General features: G+C 45.9%; 1 protein-coding gene across 1 annotated transcript; it reads right to left on the bottom strand.

The window, feature by feature from the left end:
* Positions 1 to 4,856: 4,856 nt before the first annotated feature.
* On the bottom strand, positions 4,857 to 17,059 carry ACTC1 (actin alpha cardiac muscle 1). Its single transcript, XM_084844343.1, has 7 exons — positions 16,952 to 17,059; positions 15,644 to 15,792; positions 12,970 to 13,294; positions 11,157 to 11,318; positions 9,952 to 10,143; positions 6,189 to 6,370; positions 4,857 to 5,199 (listed from the first exon to the last, which is right to left on the bottom strand). Exons 2-7 carry the CDS (start codon positions 15,770 to 15,772, stop codon positions 5,056 to 5,058), a joined length of 1,134 nt encoding a protein of 377 aa, XP_084700469.1. The 5' UTR covers positions 15,773 to 15,792; positions 16,952 to 17,059; the 3' UTR covers positions 4,857 to 5,055.
* Positions 17,060 to 18,253: the final 1,194 nt, after the last annotated feature.

The raw sequence follows: 18,253 nt of genomic DNA on the forward strand, positions 1-18,253 counted from the left end.
GTGCCCCCCTTTCATGTACAGAAATCTTAGCAGTTGAATCTTATTTAAGTGCTAGTGGTGGGACAGAAGTCTCCTGAGGGCAGCGGGCCAGCTTAGGGGGCATAGGACAGACTACATGGCCCACACAACTCTTACACTTCTCCACCACTCCCCGCCTTCCTGCCAGCATCTGCTGCCTGAGGCAGCTGTGTTACTCTACCTAATAGTAGGGCTGGCCCTGGCTGTTTATCAGCCCTTCCCTTCTCCCTCATGAAGGACAATTTGCAAGGAAACAGCCACTGTCTAAGCTGCAGTCTCTAAGGCAAGGTTGGCAAATGTGTGGCTTTCCAGATGTTGTTGGACTGCAACTCCCATCAGCCCTAGTCAGCATGGCCAATGGTGAGGGATACTTGGAGTTGCAGTTCAGCAGCATCTGGAGGGCGACATGTTCCCCACCCCGGCTCTAGGGGGTCATCCAGATGGTGTCTTCCTGCACTCCTGATTTGGTGTAGTAGTGACAACTTGGCACAATGGAAGCACCCTGTGGAGAGCTGTACCCAGAAAGCCCCTGCAGTGAGGGGGCAGAGTTAGTTGCACAGCCAGCCTATGTTGCCTGCTTTGGCTCTTGGGCCAGCTAGAGCCAGGTTGGGCTCCAACACAACACACACGTAAAGCCAAACCAGATGAGGGCCCATATGTTGAACACACACTTGCCATGTGGCTATAAAGCAGGGATGGGGGCACTCTATTTTTATCACTAAATTGAGCATGGAAAGGGAGCAAAACTTGCCCTTGTCTCCCACCGTATCTTCCCACACTCCATGGGTTGAAAACTCCCCCTCCCCCAGTTGGCTCACTTCTAGTGTTAGAGATGGGCTGTGGGGGGATCAAAGCAGTGTGTGGAGGTAAGGTAGAGCAGGGGTAGGCTTGGCTCCCATCCTCCACACACTCTATTTCATGGTACAAGTATAGCCCACACTAGGAAGAGTGAATCAGCAAAACGCATGTTTGCCGAAGTTCTTGAAATTCCACCAGTCCAACTTGTGGCCAAATCAGCTTGCAAGGTTTGAGTTTTTATTTTTATTTTCACATGAAAATTTGTGCATATTTTCATGCCTGTTTTTTTCAAATCGTGCGCATTTTTAAAATGTGCACATTTTTCTCCCAGTGATTAAAACATGGTTAGTTGGTTTATTACATTTCTGTACTGCCCAATATGGATGATATTCCGGAGGTGACGGACTCGACCTTGGGGGAGCTGGGGGTGGCGACGGCCAACAGGAAGCTCTGGTGTGGGCTGGTCCATGAAGTCACGAAGAGTCGGAAGCGACTGACCGAATAAACAACAACAAAACTGCCCAATAGCCGAAGCTCTCTGGGCACTTGTGTGCATTTTTAAAAGTACACATTTTTTAATAACATTTTTTTAAATGCATGCACTTTTTGAACACCTTTTTGTTGTTGTTCCACACATAGCTCAGAGATGTATGGGATTCCACTGTAGATTGCATTCAGGGGCTTCTTCACAGGGATCTTTTTTCCTGCTACTGAGATTGGTTACTCACGGAAATTTGCGGGTCCTTTAGATGACATCGTCAACCTCCAGGGCATCTCCCACCCTAAATGACTTTTATTCCATTTTTTAAAAGATTGGAGATAATGAGCTATCTAATTACAACTCTTGAGTTCCGCTTCAGTTTCCCCATGAAAAGAGGAAAACCTGAAATAAGAGGACCTAGACCAATGAAACATATAGAAGACTCAGATAAGGGGGGAAAGGAGGGAAGCACATGTAAAGGGAGTCCATCATAATCTTGCATTTAAAACAGAAGCAGAAAACCTTGCTTTAAATATGGGATTTTAGGCTGGTGTAGAGATACTCTAGGTCCATGTTTGGGTCAGGGAGGTACAAACTGGGTAAATTCAGGCCCCAAATTAACTAAAACAATTTTCTCATACATCCCTAATCAATTCCCAAACTGGCAAGTGTGCATTTAGTAAATATTTGCACATCTGTTTCGGTCCTTAGAATGCTAGGATTGTCATAGGAGGTCCAGATATTACACATAAGTGGAACATGGGTGGAAGAAGTCAAAATGACTCACAAATCCACTTTTCACAAGAGTGATGTTCTTACATTCACTAGGGAAGATAGATACCAGTATCTTTGCTAGAATAAAGGTTTATTTGTAGCATGGAAAGGAAGCATATGTCTTGTGGATAGCTATACTTAGCTTTTTAACATAATCCCTCTCATAAGTTTTTCCTCCAAAGCTAGCAATACTTTTTTAAAGAGATAATCACCACCTCAGGCATTCCCAGTGCAGTGGACACATTGCAGCATGGAAGAGAAGTGTGAGTTCCCACTTCACATGTTACACAGGAAACACAGAAAGAAAAGCAATGTGTCAGGAAAAGGGTAGGAGGCAATGGCATTCCCTCCATATAGAGATCTCCAGGTCCCTTCTCTTCTTGATCTTAGATATCTGTTAAGCTTCAGCTCTTGAGGGGTATATTCATTACATGTAATGTAATGAATAAATATTTCTTTAAAAAAAAATCACCTTGCTTTAATATGTGATTTTAATCTGCTGTATCCTGGCCCTACATTGTCGGCTTTTGTTGCTGTTTAGTATTGCGGGGGGGGGGGTCATTGTTGTTGTTGTTGTTTTACCTTTTGTAACTGTGTTTTTCAAAGAGAAAAGCAGGTAATAATGGCAAATAGATCATATTGTTACAATGGTCACGTTAGTGCAGTCAGGACTGGCGTCAAGGGTAGGCATGGTAGGGCACTTGCTGAGGCCTGACACCCCAGCAGGGGTTCACTGACAAGAGCCCCCTGGACTCGCTCCTCCTCTTGCAGGCCAGACAATGGAGGTGTTGAGAAGGAGGAGCAGCAGATGCCACGGCCTCCTTGCTCACTGGCTCTCTGCCAGTCAAGCAAGTAAATGGTCGCAATGATGAGAAAGAGGATGAGGAGCAATAGTGGCTGGTGACAATGGTGGTGAGGTGGACTGACTGAGGGAAGGAGGGCGCTGAGGCTGTCTTGCCCAAAGGCCCTTAAAAGTGTGGAACTGGTGCAGACCGCAGCCTTCTGCAACCTGGTGCCCTCCAGGCATGGTGGGCTACGACTCCCATCATCCACAGCCAGTTGTAGTCCAAAACATCTGGAGAGCACCAGGTTGGGGAAGGCTGTACTAGTGTCACCTAAAGTAAACATGTAAAGCAGGTGAGCATCGCTAAACACTCGGGTGGACACTCCACTCAATTAGGGAGCCCTAACTGGTTTGTTTGTTTTATACCCCTCACCTTCAGCATACAAGTGGCTAGAACAGAAATACAAGTAGTAAGAGTAGTAGTAGTAGTAGCAGCAGCTGTTGTTGTTATGGTATGTACTTTGGAAACATCTTTGTAATAGCAATGTGGTCACGGCAAACACGATTGCCAGATGAAGTACAAAGCGGCCAGAGATAGTGTATAAAATGTTGTCCCCTACTCAGGGACAGGGCCATACTAGTCAAGACAGCAGAAATCCATGATTGGATCTCCTGCCTATTCACATTTCGGGGGAAAGCAGCTCTGCACAGCCCCCTTCTGAAAGAGACAGTGGTGCAGTGGTTAACCCTTTCCAGTGCTGAGGCAAATCACCTTGGGGTAGGTATTTTTAGCGCTGTTCAAGTACTTGAACGGTTGTCACAGGGAGGAAAGCCAGGATCTCTTCTCAATCATTCCGGAGTGCAGGACACGGAATAATGGGCTCAAGTTACAGGAAGCCAGATTCCGGCTGAACACCAGGAAAAACTTCCTGGCTGTTAGAGCAATATGACAGTGGAACCAATTACCTAGGGAGGTGGTGGGCTGTCCCACACTGGAGGCATTCAAAACAAGGCTGGACAGCCATCTGTGAGGGATGCTTTGACTTGGATTCCTGCACTGAGCAGGGGGTTGGACTCAACAGTGTTATAGGCCCCTTCCAACCCTACTATTCTATGATTCTATGAGTTCCAATCAAAGATCTCTGTTGTTTTCTCTAATTTGCCATGAAGCTTCTTCAAAGAGCTGTCTCTAAGGCTGATTGTATCTGGAAACTCAACTACTGATTGCTCAAATGTTTTTATACTTCCCAGGTGATCTTACTCATTGTTTGTGTAAAGTGTGGAACAAGGAAGCCAGCCAAGTCCTTTACCAGCTACTTGTGCAATTTAATAGTGCCCAATTCTAGCACGCTAGAGTTTCCAGGCCAAGAACTGGGCTATAAAAGCAGCAACAATTAAATTATATTTAAAAGTCTTTGTGCTTCAGACATTTGCTTGAGTACATCAAAGCCTTATATTTGTTCCTTTCAGGGTCTGCGATAAGCTTCAGAAGGTACGGGTAGACGAATTGTCAAAATGTATTAGTGTTTTCCTTTGCCGCATCTTTCCTTAAGAAAATAATTGAGGGGTGTTTGAAGGATTAAGAAATTGAGCTAATGTGTTATAAATAACTCTCTGATCATAGTAACATAACAGTTTACTGAGCAGAGCTTAAGCTTTCAATGCTTAGATTACACTTAGCTCCACTAGGGGAGAATTTTTTTCAAATCTAGTGATTTAATGCAAAACAGATTGTCATTCCTGTCCTATATATTTTATTTACCCCAGGCCACTGCTTTTCACAAATTAGCATCAAATATTTCTCTGTTCAAGTTTCAAAAGAGAAGCAAAAATGACAGATGGAATTAATAAGAAGAAGCTGAGCCGCTTGTTCCACCAAACAGGATCACTCCAGAGAACAATGATGTCTTTAACACTATCTGTCACAAGGACTTCTTGCCAATAAGTTTTTTAGATTCTCATAAATGTCCACACAAAAGAAAGCAGACTCAACAACCTCTTTAGGTTGCAAATCCCAGATCTTGTTTATTTATAAAGCAATAAATATTCAAAGAAGCACAAATAAATTGCACCAGGGGGGTGTAAACAAACTGTACAATAGCTGAACCAGATTCAGGAAGGATTACTGAAAAAAGACTTCAAGAAGCACATCATCCTGAGTGGGAGATAAGTGGAGGGGGCAGGGGGGACAGGAAGATGCTTAGAAGCACTTGCGGTGGACAATTGATGGACCAGCCTCATCATACTCCTGTTTGCTGATCCACATCTGCTGGAAGGTCGAAAGAGATGCCAAGATGGAGCCACCGATCCAGACGGAGTACTTCCGCTCAGGAGGGGCAATGATCTAAAGGGAGAAAAAGAAACAAGATCATCAGCTGGAGCTCTACCAGCACTGGCTTTCTGGCCAATATAACTTTGCTTAGGTTATTGTTCGTTATTGCAATGGGGCAATACCCAACAGGGCCACGCCGCCTCTCTGCTGGTTCCACTGCGGTCGCAGAACCCACCACTTGCGCAATGGGGCTTTGGAGCTTCTAAAAACAACCCAGAAACAAGCAGAAACATTTGTTTCTGGGTCTGGACAGGTCAGGGAGCTCCCTTCGGTGAGCTCCACTGACCTGCTCAGTTCTGGAAACAAGGGTTTCCTCTTGTTTCCAGGGTTATTTTTAGAAACTCCAAACCCCTTTTGTGTGGGCAGTGGATCCTGCAAGTGCACAGGGACAATGGGATACTACCCATGGTGTCCCATTTGTGAGACATAGGCACACAATGTTGGTACACTTTTTCAAATTTAACTACAGGGAAGTGATCATACTCTGGCTCAGACAGAGCAACCCTATGGGGGAGGCAGAAGAAGAAACCAAGGTGGAAGAACTGCCTTTCCTCTGCCCTGCTGGCTCATGCCAGCAGAGGAGACGTTGGTGGGCCTGGCTTTTCCTCTTTTTTATTTAACCTTTTATGGCCAGAACATCTTGCACCCATTGCTTCCAACAGAGGAAAGTAAACTGTGCCAGCTCCAGGGAAGGTGTAGTTTGTCCCCTGTTCCTGGGATGTATCAAAGGAAGTGGGCAGAGCTTTGTATCTGATGGATCCACAGCCTCTCCTGGCATGCCTCCTTTTTGTCACCTCCAGCATCGGAGTTCCACCATCAGAAAAGTTCCAGCTGCAGACATTTCTATAGCTGCAGGTAGGAGGCTTGTGAGATCAGGTCTCTCTCCACAGGTGTTTCTCTCTCTCCACCCTCAGAGAGGGAATCTGAAAAATCCCACGGGCCCTGGGACCATAGAATTGTGCCTTAATTTTCAGTTTGGAACATGAAACATGTCTTCTCACCTTGATTTTCATTGTGCTGGGAGCCAAAGCAGTGATTTCTTTCTGCATGCGATCAGCAATGCCAGGATACATGGTGGTGCCACCTGAGAGTACATTGTTGGCGTACAGATCTTTACGGATGTCAATGTCACATTTCATGATGCTGTTGTAGGTAGTTTCATGAATACCCGCAGATTCCATACCTTGGGAAGAAAAGAAAATGGATAAGTCATTGAAAGCCAAAGGATAAAGAAGAAGGGCCAACAGTTAAACACAATGAATAAGCAGAGAGCTATGAAGAGGGCTGAAGATATGAGAAATGAAAGAATTTGCCATAAAAATGGGGGAAGTCAGAACCATGATTTAGGTTAAAATAAGATATGAAAGGACAGGGTGTGTTTTGTTTTTGTTTTGGCAAAGCAACAAGCAGAGAATGTGGCACAGTGTCAGCTCATTCCTCCTCCCCATCCTCTCAATTTTCAATCTTGGGGGCCACATTCCAGTGGTGGGTGGGACCGAAGGCAAATGGAAGTGGGACCAGGGCCAGCCCAAGACATTCTGCTGCCTGAGGCAGAATAGCAAGTGGAGCCCCTCTCCCCAAGTCAAGGTGCTTAGTACCTAAGTCTGGCCAAGTTATGTTAGCACCTGAGGCAGAAAATCCCAAAGTCCCTGACAGAAAAAATGCAATAATAATAATAAATTCAATCATTAACAATTTGCTGCCTTTTCGTGTCACTCAAAATCTGCTGCCTGAGGCAGCTGCCTCACTTGGGCTAATGGTAGAGCTGGCCCTGAGTGGGACCAAAATACCAGCATATTTTAGCTTAAAGCTCTTACTGCCAATAATTAAGCCTTTGGAGAAGCATTTCTACCTTTCAGAAGAGGCGGGGGAGACAATGCAAAGGCTAGGAAACCACCAGTCAACCAGTGGTCAAGGGAAAGGTGGTAGGGCTAAGGGGCAGGGGCATGGCCATCTGGTAAACTCTGGATGGCCAGATTGGAAGCCCAGACAAGCTGGATTTGACCCTCGGGCTTGAGTTTCAACACCCCTTATACCATAGAAGTATATGCTTGTGCAGAGCTTTGAATTTGCATAGATACAATTATGTGACATTTGTATAGATCTAGGGACTGTGCAAACACAACTACTGTGATCTCAGAAACTGCCACTGACTATGTCGCCTTGGTTCATGTATTACATTTCTCAGTGCAACTTCCCAGGAAAGATTGGGATTGTTTGCCGGGACAAAAAAAAAAAAAAAAAGAAGAAGTTTTGTATGAATTGGTCTTGTGCTAGTGCATTGGATGGATGCGTGTACCAGATGTCCAGATACATTTATACACTCTGCACTGTTTTGATGACGGGGCTAATTTAATTTGATGTCATACAATATAAGACAGTCACAGCTCACAAGCCGATGGCTTGCATAGTGAGAACTTCAAGGCACAATGGATAATGTTAGCAATTGCATTTGAAAGGGGAGAAATGCAGAGGTCATAGCTATGAAGGCAACAGATGATGAAGGTATGAGCAGAAGCTTAACCACGAATGTGGGGAGAAAATACATCAGATGCAAGAATTCATGGGTTACATTCCAATGTATTAGTTGACAGGTGGCTTCTTAAAATGAACTGAAACTCGATCCATAACAAGAGAACAGCTGATGAACAACTGCATTTAAACACGCAAGGGTTGTATTATAAACACTTGCTGCATCCATCAGATTTGTTTGGCAGAGCAAATGGAGATTACCATCTCAGTCATGTCAAAGGATGGTCTCAGGGAATATGAACATACACTTTTGGAGCTCCTAGTCATCTTTGCAGCACTTACAGGGTGTGGTTCTCAGGCAGCACTGCCACAGCATCTCCATTCAGTTCAATGGATTTTATGCAGAGTTGCCCCTGAAAACCCCACTGAAATTAAAGAAGGTCATGCCTCTGCATCACCATGTCCTTTGTCTCAGCTACGTAAGCTCCAACAGCAAACCATTGAATTAAAAAAAATGCAAATGTGGACAAATATACCAGTCAATCAAAACCACAATACAAGCTCCTGACACCCAGGCATTCGTTCATCAAGGTGTTCATCAATTTCACTTTGACATTAGCAACATAATGGGTTTGACATAATCAGGAGTGCCATTCTGAATTTCAGCACTGGGGTGGGAACAAAAGCTTTTTATCAGTGGGGATTTTTAGCAGCGGTCTTCTGGCCTTTCTGCAAGGCCAGAAGACCCGCTGTTGAATTCATTTGAGATTAAGGGTGCAGTCCAATGCATGTTTAGTGAGAAAAAGTCCTACCGCTCCTAGCATACAACTCCATGGGTGGCTGGGGAATGCTAGGACTTTTTTCTGTCTAAACATGCATAGGATTGCACCCTTAACTATCAGTCAAAAAGTGTCTTTCAAGAGCATTTGTTGTGATTCTGTTCTTTCTTTATACCTTGCAATACTTAAAGCAGTGTGATTAATAGAGGACAGTCACTCTTGTCTTGAAAGCAAAGGCACTGATGCCTTGGACATGCATACCTGGGACTCTGGCCCATTTAATATTTTGTGACAATAGTCACTGACTGGGCCAGTTCATATGTCATGGTGGCAACTCGTGGGTTAATTAACCCATGATTCACAGGCATGTGTACTGCATGTGAGCCACTTCCATTTACTGTAAACAGCTTCCAATAAGCCCAATCAGAGGTTGCCAGCGTGATGTGCAAACCCAGACTGATGGGCAGTTTAGGGCCTAAATAACCCAGTGGTTAACCCAACAACAAACCATGGATCAGACAATTGATCCAGGTTCACACACCATGCTGACAACCTCCAATCAGGCTGATCTGAGGTTGCTTACTGTAAACAGGCAGTGTGCATCTCTGCAAATCATGCATTAAATAATCCATGATTTGCCTCTGTGAACTAGGCCAATATGTAGGAACAGGCACCTGGCCAGAGATGTAGACATTCTTAAGGAATAATAACTTGGGACCTGAAACAGAGGGGAGGGCTGGCTATCTCTCCACCCCAGCAGTGTAATTAGTTATTTTTCTGATGAAGAGAAGTCTCACTGAGCCAGATAATGGACTTTAAATTAATTGAGAAGATAGACCAATACGATAAAGTTAATCGGCCTTAGACATATATGTTTGTCAGAGTAGATGCAGTGACTCTGCACCAGGTACAAATGCCCCCTAAAAGCAGCAGATTCAACTAATGCTATGTAATGGAGCATTACATACATCTGTGTTGACAAGAGAAATCTGACAACCAGTTCCAATGTTAATTTTTTAAGATTGAAATAGAAAAAGTAAGAACACCACCATTTCACACTTCAGTACCAAAAGCTTGCTTGATACCATCTAAAACAGGAGTAGAGAACCAGAATGGGGTGGGGGTCAAATTCCCCCTCCCAGCTCTCTGTGGGCTGGATGATATCAATATCATCTGATCCCATTGCCTCACCCATTTTGCCTTTCTCCATGCTGAGAGAGTCACAGAGTTCTGTGTCTCTCTTAGCACAAAGAAAGGGATTCAACCAAACCCCTGGTTTTGCATGGGGGTGCCATGCACTGTACAAAGACATTGGTCCAGCACTGGGAAAAGTGGCCACCATCCCAGCTTCAGCCAAGCACTTATTGAGCAAAGGGGTGATCCAAAAAGATAGATAGATAGATAGATAGATAGATAGATAGATAGATAGATAGATAGATAGATTAAGATAGATGAGACCATTATAAGTACATTTGAACTTGGGCCTAAAAGTTGCATGCATAAGAACACTTACCAATGAAAGATGGCTGGAACAGAGTTTCTGGACAGCGGAAACGCTCATTCCCAATTGTGATGACCTGGCCGTCTGGCAACTCGTAGCTCTTCTCTAGAGAAGAGGAGGAGGCTGCAGTAGCCATTTCATTCTCAAAGTCCAGAGCGACATAGCACAACTTCTCCTTAATGTCACGGACAATCTCACGCTCAGCTGTAGAGGCAAACTCAGAAATTCATGGTGGGAAAGAAAAGACAGAGGCCAAAGAGAAGACAAGCAAAAGCATAGGGGAATGAACATTTCTGGGGAAAAGACACCATCCTTTCCTCGAGATGTTTCCTGTGATTCTGTTTAGGCATTGCCAGATCAATGTATCCTAGTCAAAACGCTGCCTGGGGTGTGGGGGGAGTTGGTCCCAGGAATCACTGGATAGGGCTGATCTGGGGATAATTATGGGAGAAAGGTTTTAAAGGAGAGCAAATTGAGCCAGCGGAAGCTCTTGTGAAATGCAGCAAGCATGGCTCCAGTCATAGGAAACATTTAGAATAATTCTGCAGCAGCTTACTGAAATTAATTCTACTGGCTCTTATTGTTAAGTCTCATCAGAGTGGTATGTGTTAGTGAAGAATGTATATGAACTTGTATTGTTACATTTTTAAAACAATATTGTTTCTATGAAATCAACATTTTATAATAAAGGATTTAATTTATAAAGACACATTTGAATTATAATGCCAGTGCTAAATATGGGTTGGATCCAAATTTAGTCATACTTAGAACAGACCCATTGAAATCAATAGGACTTAGTCATGACTAACTGAAATCCAATTGATTGCAATGGATCTACACTTAAGTATGACTAAATCTGGATCCAGTTTAATGTGTTTGTTAATTTACAGTGTTCATATACCACTCTATATTTAATTTGATTCATGAGCAGTGCACAATAAAAAGAAAGAAAAAAGAATTAAAATACAGAATTAAAATATTTATGTAATTGATTATAGTGTTCAATATTTTGTGGTATTTTAATGTAAGCTGCTTGGGGATTTTTATTTATTAAGCGATAAAGATGTCAACAAATAAATAAATAAATAGTATTTTGCTGCTGAGTCGTTGTATACACTTGGGACTATAGTTTTTAAAAAGAGAAACCTTTCAAATGCATTCCTGAGTTTCAGAAATGTTGGCCAGCCCATTTCAGAGTAAGCCTGAATTGTGCTTACCAGTTGTCACAAAGGAATATCCACGTTCTGTCAGAATCTTCATGAGGTAGTCGGTCAGATCCCTGCCGGCCAGATCCAAGCGCATGATGGCATGAGGCAGCGCATAACCTTCATAGATAGGGACGTTGTGCGTAACACCATCCCCCGAATCAAGGACAATACCTGTGTGGTAGAAATGGCCAAGATCAGATCAGCCTGAAAGCACACATTAAATGACAATGCTTTCAGGAAACATGAGGCATTTCTCAAGAAGCAATTTAGCAGCCCAGAAAAATATGTTTTCAAGTGATAATCCATAACCAAGTCCCTTGGTAGAACTGAAAATTACTCTGAAGAGTGATCTTTCTCATTTCAAATTTCTCTCTGTATCTCATCACTCACCAAGGCGCCTCCTTGAAACAATTTTGTGTCGGCAGAGTTTCACAGGCTTAGCGCCTTCCTTTCTAACTTACATCATCCTAGAGCAGCTTAATAATATTCCATTTTAATAAACATGTGATGAACCTAGGCTGCATAGTAAAAGCTTTAGGATTGTTTCTCCTTCCGCTAGGTCAGGGGTGGGCAACTTGTGACCTCTGGATGTTTTAGCCTACAACTCCCATCAGCCCTAGCCAGCATAGCCAGTGCTGATGGAAATGGTAGGCCGAAACATCTGGAGGGTGACATGTTGCCCACCCTTGCACTAAGTCTTCAGTTACAATAACTGTGTTAGGAATTTTATTTTTAAATACTGGGAGTGCACACCCAAGGTTGCTTACTGCAGATTAGTTATCCATTAACATTTTAAATCACCCATAATGCATTGTATTCACAATGGTGCCCATCATACATTACAGCAGGGGTGGGCAATGCATGATCCACGGGCCGCATCTGGCCCTCTGGCCTGTTTTGCAACCCCCACTGCCCATCCCCACTGCTGCTATGGGTTTGCTGCAGTGGCAGCAACAAAGAGCAGCAATCTTGCTTTCAAACAAGGTGTGCAGGGAACATGTGCTTTGTTTGGCAGCAGAATCATCATCCCGGAAACCAGCAAACTGGCTGGTGTGGAGGTCATAGAATAGTAGGGTTGGAAGGGGCCTATAAGGTGTAGGATTGCAGCCCCTGGTGGGGTTAGGGGGCCATGGGGCAATGTGGGCCCATACCCCCCAACCTTCCAGACGTTGCCCATCCCTGCACGACAGGAATAGCTTGAAAGCTGCTTATCCATGGCATCATCCCATCTTGCTGCAGTAACATTAAAAGCCCCAGGACCACACAGGAGAACCTGACTGCATTGGTCCCTCCCACCTGATTGTCACCCTTAATCTCAGCTAGACAATGACCAGGAGAGAGGGACCCACATGACTGGTCCGCCTACATGGTGAAGGAGCGAAAGACACCAATTACAGAAAAGGGGGGGGGTGGTCCAGGTGCACTGAAGTACGTTTATTGAGCCCACAGTGTTTCAAATATAAATCCTTCTTCAGGGACACTTTTAGCAACAACCATCTCTTTGGTCTCTCCAGCATGTTGCCAGGACTTTTAACATTTTGGCAGCATATGGGATGGAGAAGAAGTTTGCATGCTGCTGCTATACCTTATGAATCGCAACACTAAAAGTGACTCCAGCCAGCATAGTACTCCAGTGGGCCTTTTCTGCCTTATCCAAAGGAGGAGAAAGTGGTGGTGGGGAACATACTCTGCCTTGGTGACCAAGCACATATATTAGGACATACAATTTTCCGGAATCTAGAATAATACAGCAGCATACAAGGGAGCAAACTACAATGTCAGTAAACAGGGCCCAAATTAAAAAGCAGCACAACCGGATTACCTGTAGTACGCCCAGAAGCGTAAAGGGACAGAACAGCTTGGATGGCCACGTACATGGCAGGCACGTTGAAGGTCTCAAACATGATTTGAGTCATCTTTTCACGATTGGCTTTGGGGTTCAGAGGAGCCTCTGTGAGCAGGGTGGGGTGTTCCTCGGGGGCAACACGCAGTTCATTATAGAAAGTATGGTGCCAGATTTTCTCCATGTCATCCCAGTTGGTGATAATGCCATGTTCAATGGGATATTTCAAGGTCAGGATGCCTCTCTTGCTCTGAGCTTCATCACCCACATAGGAGTCTTTCTGGCCCATACCAACCATAACACCCTAGGGGGCAGAAGAGACAAATAAACAATGCCAGGCATTAAGAGTGAAAATCTGATTAAGAGTGAAAATCTGCCTTTATTTTCTTCCAGTGTAGCATCTCTTTAAGTTAATCATGTAATTCATTTTGTAAAAGGAAGTTATTCTTTTTTAGCTTGGTTATTAAACAGGTGTAAAAAAATGTTATTGAGGAAAAACTAACCTATGTAACATACCTAGAGTGGATTTGCACCTATTCTGTCAAGCAGAAGTAGTTGATTAGTTTATTCCAGCCGTGTAAAAAATAAAAAATACCTTTCTACTGTCCACACTACCAGTGCAATGCAGAGAACAGAACGCTACTCCTGTGCAACATTTTTTCCATGAACATACCAAGATGAAGTAATTTATTGTTGTTTACTCTTGAAGTAAACTACTGCTGTTTGTGACGGCAGATGTGAGTGCATCCTCAGAAATTTTGGAAACACTTGTAAGCTCCATGGATTTTAATGAAATAGCTGGGCTGCTTAAATTTCTTCCACTTGAACTGAATGGGTCTTGAGTTCAATGGCTGGATCGTGTCTTTATTTTTCATTGGCCCAGTTCACAAGATCACTGCCACTTAAACAAGCCACAGTGGCTTTTTTAAGCTGGGGCGCATGACAGCGCCATTTGCCTAATTACCCACCTGGGTGCACCTTGTCATATCAACTGAATTCAGGCCGCATGACTTGTTTGAGGGGGGAACAACCCTCACATAACCAATAACGGGAGGTAATTAGGCAAATGGTGCCCGGCTCACGCTGCAGTTTTAATAAGCCACTGTAGCTTGTTTCAGCCACGGTGATCATGTGAACAGGATAATTGTGTCCAGGACAGTGAATTGATCTACATTGCTCAATGTGCCACGGTTATGCACCACTGCTTGATTCTAATCTATCCTACAAATTTATTGTGAAGTTAATAGAATAAGCCCATTGTCAACAGCCTAAGCTCCTTGGAGGTTGGATTGGATACAAATGAGGTAAATAAGAAGTTTTAGGTCATGTGATGTTAATAATGAACAGGGGCTACTGGATAGAACAATCGTTGAGGAATAGAAGCTGCCTTATACCATGTTGGACCATTGGCCCAACTGGCCCAGTATTGTTGACACTGATTGGGAGCAGCTATCTTGACTTTCAGGCAGGAAGTTTTTCCAACTCTGTCTAGAGATGCCGGGGAATGAAGCTAGGACCTTCTGTGTGCTTGGCCCCTCCCAAAGGAGATTTGAGGAAGTGGGAGATATTCAGCTGAGATATCAAAGAAGAAGCCCAAGATCTGGGAGCTGAACACCGTTATCTTCTATAATGAATCTTCTGGCACCCTGAAACTTTTGTGCACTAGAGCCCACTTGATGGATGCATGGTAGATATATATACATCCATGGGTATAAGGAGGAGAAGAAAACAGTTAGCAGCAAATACAGAGGGGAATGAAATACAAGAAAGACAGACAGTGATAACTATATTAAAGCTTAGGTATATGTAAAATAATTACATTGACCATTCACAAAGTAGTGTTGACAAACATCCTGGCATTGATAAGTTAATTACTACAGGTGTTAATTCACTTATCAATGCATGATATTATTTTTGCTACAAGAGACTAACATGGCGGCCCCGCTGGAAATCACCTTCTATGCAAGAGATCCTAAGGTACACCTCTCGGCTGCTGATGTGGAAAATAATAATAATAATAATAAGCAGTCAATTGCAGTTTTAGCAGATAAATAGAGATTTGAAGTGGGAGAGTTGCCAATTAGCAAATTCAAAAATCCTAAGGGAAGTTTGGACTCTGGTATGTGGGGGTAGCATTACAAGTTTATGATTTGTAGGAAAGAGGAGGCAGCAAGAACAGATAAGGAGGAAGAGTTTGTGGCAAAGGCAGAGTGGGGTTGCAGGTTGAAGAAGAGAAAGTTAGAGAAGAGGAGACAGTTTGGGGGGGGCAGAGGAATCAGGGTGGGTGGGAAATTGGAGCACACAACAGGACCAAGTGGGATTTTTAAGAAAAAAGTAGCGGAAAGATTACACCAGCCTTCCTCCACCTGGTGCCTTCCAGATGTGTTGAACTACAGCTCCTATCACCCCCAGCCAGCATGGCATGCTGGCTGGGGGTAATGGGAGTTGAAGTCCAACAGATCTTGGGACCACCAGGTTGGGGAAGGCTGAATGCACAGTCTGACAGTTGGGTCCGTGTCTAGGCAGGGAAGGGCCAGGCAGTACCAACCCGCCCTGCTCTTGCGAGAAGCACCTTGCTGGTCTACGACCGTAATAAAATTGAATTGAAAAAACTGAATTGCAAGAAGCACCAGGTGAGTGGGGAAGCTCTTACCTGGTGCCTGGGGCGGCCGACGATGGAAGGGAAGACAGCTCTGGGGGCATCGTCTCCCGCGAAGCCTGCCTTGACCAAGCCCGACCCATTGTCGCACACGAGGGCGGTGGTCTCCTCGTCGTCACACATCTTGGGAAGGATGCAGGGAGCTGAAAGACACGAGATCGGCAAAGGCTCAGCACGGCCAGCTGCTGGGCAGAAGGCAGCGGCGCCTAGCAGGTAGAGTCGCTGGGGGGGGGGCTTGTGCTCCTGATCTCAAAAGACCTTCACTCCTCCTCAGCCCAAATAAGCAGCAGCGACCCCCCGCCCCCCAAGTTGCCCGCTCTAGCGCCGGGCTTTACGGGCTGCCGGCCACGAATCCTCTTCTCATGCCGCACACTTGGACAAGGATGATACCTCTCCCTTGGCAGCCGGTTCCTTGGCTGCTCTGCCTTCGATCCCTCCGTTCCAGCTGCGGCGCGCGCGGCTCCCGGCCGCACTCCCAGCGCGCCGCGAAAGACCCCTCGCCGCCGCCGCCGCCGCCGCCCCCCAAACCTCTTGGGCGCGATCTGCGCATTCCATAAGCAGCGGCTGCGTTTGCGATGGCTCGAGGGGTCGAATCCGCCCGAATTCAAAACGGCCCGCCTTAAGCGATGTATGGATCGCAGTATTCGGGGTGGGGGGTGTTATTACTTTGACGCACACGCACACACCTGCCCCTCTCATGCTTTTGCTGAGTGAGGATTCTTTGGAAACTCAACGGCCCGAGTGCCTCCTTGGGGTTCCCCCCCGCTTTTTTTTCTGAAGGGGCAGCGGGTAGAAAGAAGAAACATCGCCGCCGAGCGCAGACACAACAACAACAACAGCGTCGCATCGTCGTAACGTCTCGCTGCCTTCCGTCCCCCGAGCAGGGAACACTTCGCGAGCCGACAAACCCCCGAGGGAAAGGAGGCAACCCCTGAACGCGCACTTTGCGCGCCTCCCGCGGATCCCACCCGCACTTCACAACGGTCTAACCCTCCGCTCCCCACACGCACTGCCGGCCCTCACGGGGCGAGGGAGGCCCACAACCCGCCAGGGGGCGGCCCGGGCTCGAAGGCGATCTAGTCGTCGTCGCGCTGCCCGCCGTCGGGCTAAATCGGCGGCAAGGCTCCGGCTTAAATCGGCGGCAAGGCTCCGGGTCGTGCAGCCACGCACACACCGCGCGCGCCCGCCCGCCGCCCGGCCCGAGCACCCATCAGATGCCAGAGAGGCGCCGGACACGCGGCCACCAAAACGCTCGGCGCGGCTCGGGGGTTGCCGGACGGGCTTGCCAGCTGTGCTACTCACCAGCTCCACACCTGTCTGCGCGGGGGCCTGAGCGCACGCCGGGTGCCGGCTCGGAGGGAGCGCCACCCCTTTATACCCGGCGGCGTGGCCGTGTCGCTCTCCGGCTCCGGAGGGACAGGCCAGGCACCGTGTCCTTATTTGGTCGGCTTCACGCCATTGAGTAGCGGTGAGCCCATTAATGGAGTCGGGAAGGCAAAAGCCACACTCGGGGCCCCCACAGCCCTTGTAAGGGAAAGCCAAGGGGGTTGCAGGCGAGCAGCGAAGGGGGATGGCCAAATAGGGAACCCGTTTAAAAACGGGGAGTGGGGGGTGGGTGGCGGTGGGGGGGTGGGGGGGGAGAATCATGCCAACCCACTTCTGGAGGCAAGTTGAAAAAGACACGCACGCAGCGATGAATGGGAGTGACTTCCTCCATCGTGGTGTTCTAAAGAATCTCAACGCTGTGGGAAGATCAATGAATTAAGCTCTCGCTGCCACAGTGTCTGGCATGTGTCAAGCAGGGTGGGAAATAAGCAACTGGACAAAGGAGACCTAACATTTCAAAGGGCAGTGATGATGAATTCATTAAACAAGTTGCAGAAGGCTCCCCCCCCCCCCGCAACACACCCACACAAATCTGTTATAAAATCCCACTGACTTCAGAGGGTTAGGATATAGCACGCATCTTCCCACCTTCCCCTGCAGGTGATTAATGCTCTACTCTTAATGTGCTGTGTGGTACGAGGGTTCCCCAGTGATATGGCTTGTCTCCGCATAACGTGTTTAGGATGAGGATGGGGAGAGTTCCTCTAATGTTGCATCCTTTGCATTTTACTCTGTTAACAAATACATTAATTACGTGCAATCAATTCTTTTATTGATTTCCCCCCCAAATACAGGTGATATTTGGAAGGTATGAAAATGCAGTTTTTCTTAGATCATTTCTTGCTGAGCGATACCCAAGTCCTGGTTTTATTACACAGAGCTGTAATGGCGTACAGTGTGACATGTGGTGCACAACAAAGCATCATCCTTTAAGGCAACATGGACCCTACTACATCAGGTGCAGTCCCATTCTAGCAAGCGATTAGCATAATAGACACATACTTGTATCCTGATTGAGATTACTTTCAAGTGGCTGAAATGCACAGGTGAGTTGCTTCCACTCCCATCCATGCACCATTCCTATTAAATAGCTGCACATCAGTGCTCCATTTCATCTCATGATAGACATTCCTGGCATTGTAGCAATGACCCACCCAATGAAGGGATTTTGTGACATCACGCAGTGGCTATTATAGCTAGTCCTAAGCACATGTTTGA

The sequence above is a fragment of the Heloderma suspectum genome, chromosome 1 (genome assembly GCF_057233095.1).
Source record: "Heloderma suspectum isolate Gila_16-S chromosome 1, 16-S_ref, whole genome shotgun sequence".
Lineage (NCBI taxonomy): Eukaryota > Metazoa > Chordata > Lepidosauria > Squamata > Helodermatidae > Heloderma > Heloderma suspectum.

Excerpts from the sequence above, each read along its gene's own strand:
- ACTC1 (XM_084844343.1), bottom strand. The coding sequence starts at position 15,772 with ATGTGTGACGACGAGGAGACCACCGCCCTCGTGTGCGACAATGGGTCG. Across the intron at positions 13,295-15,643 it reads TCGGCCGCCCCAGGCACCAG|GGTGTTATGGTTGGTATGGG; the intron begins GTAAGAGCTTCC and ends TCTGCCCCCTAG. Across the intron at positions 11,319-12,969 it reads CGCTTCTGGGCGTACTACAG|GTATTGTCCTTGATTCGGGG; the intron begins GTAATCCGGTTG and ends TCTACCACACAG.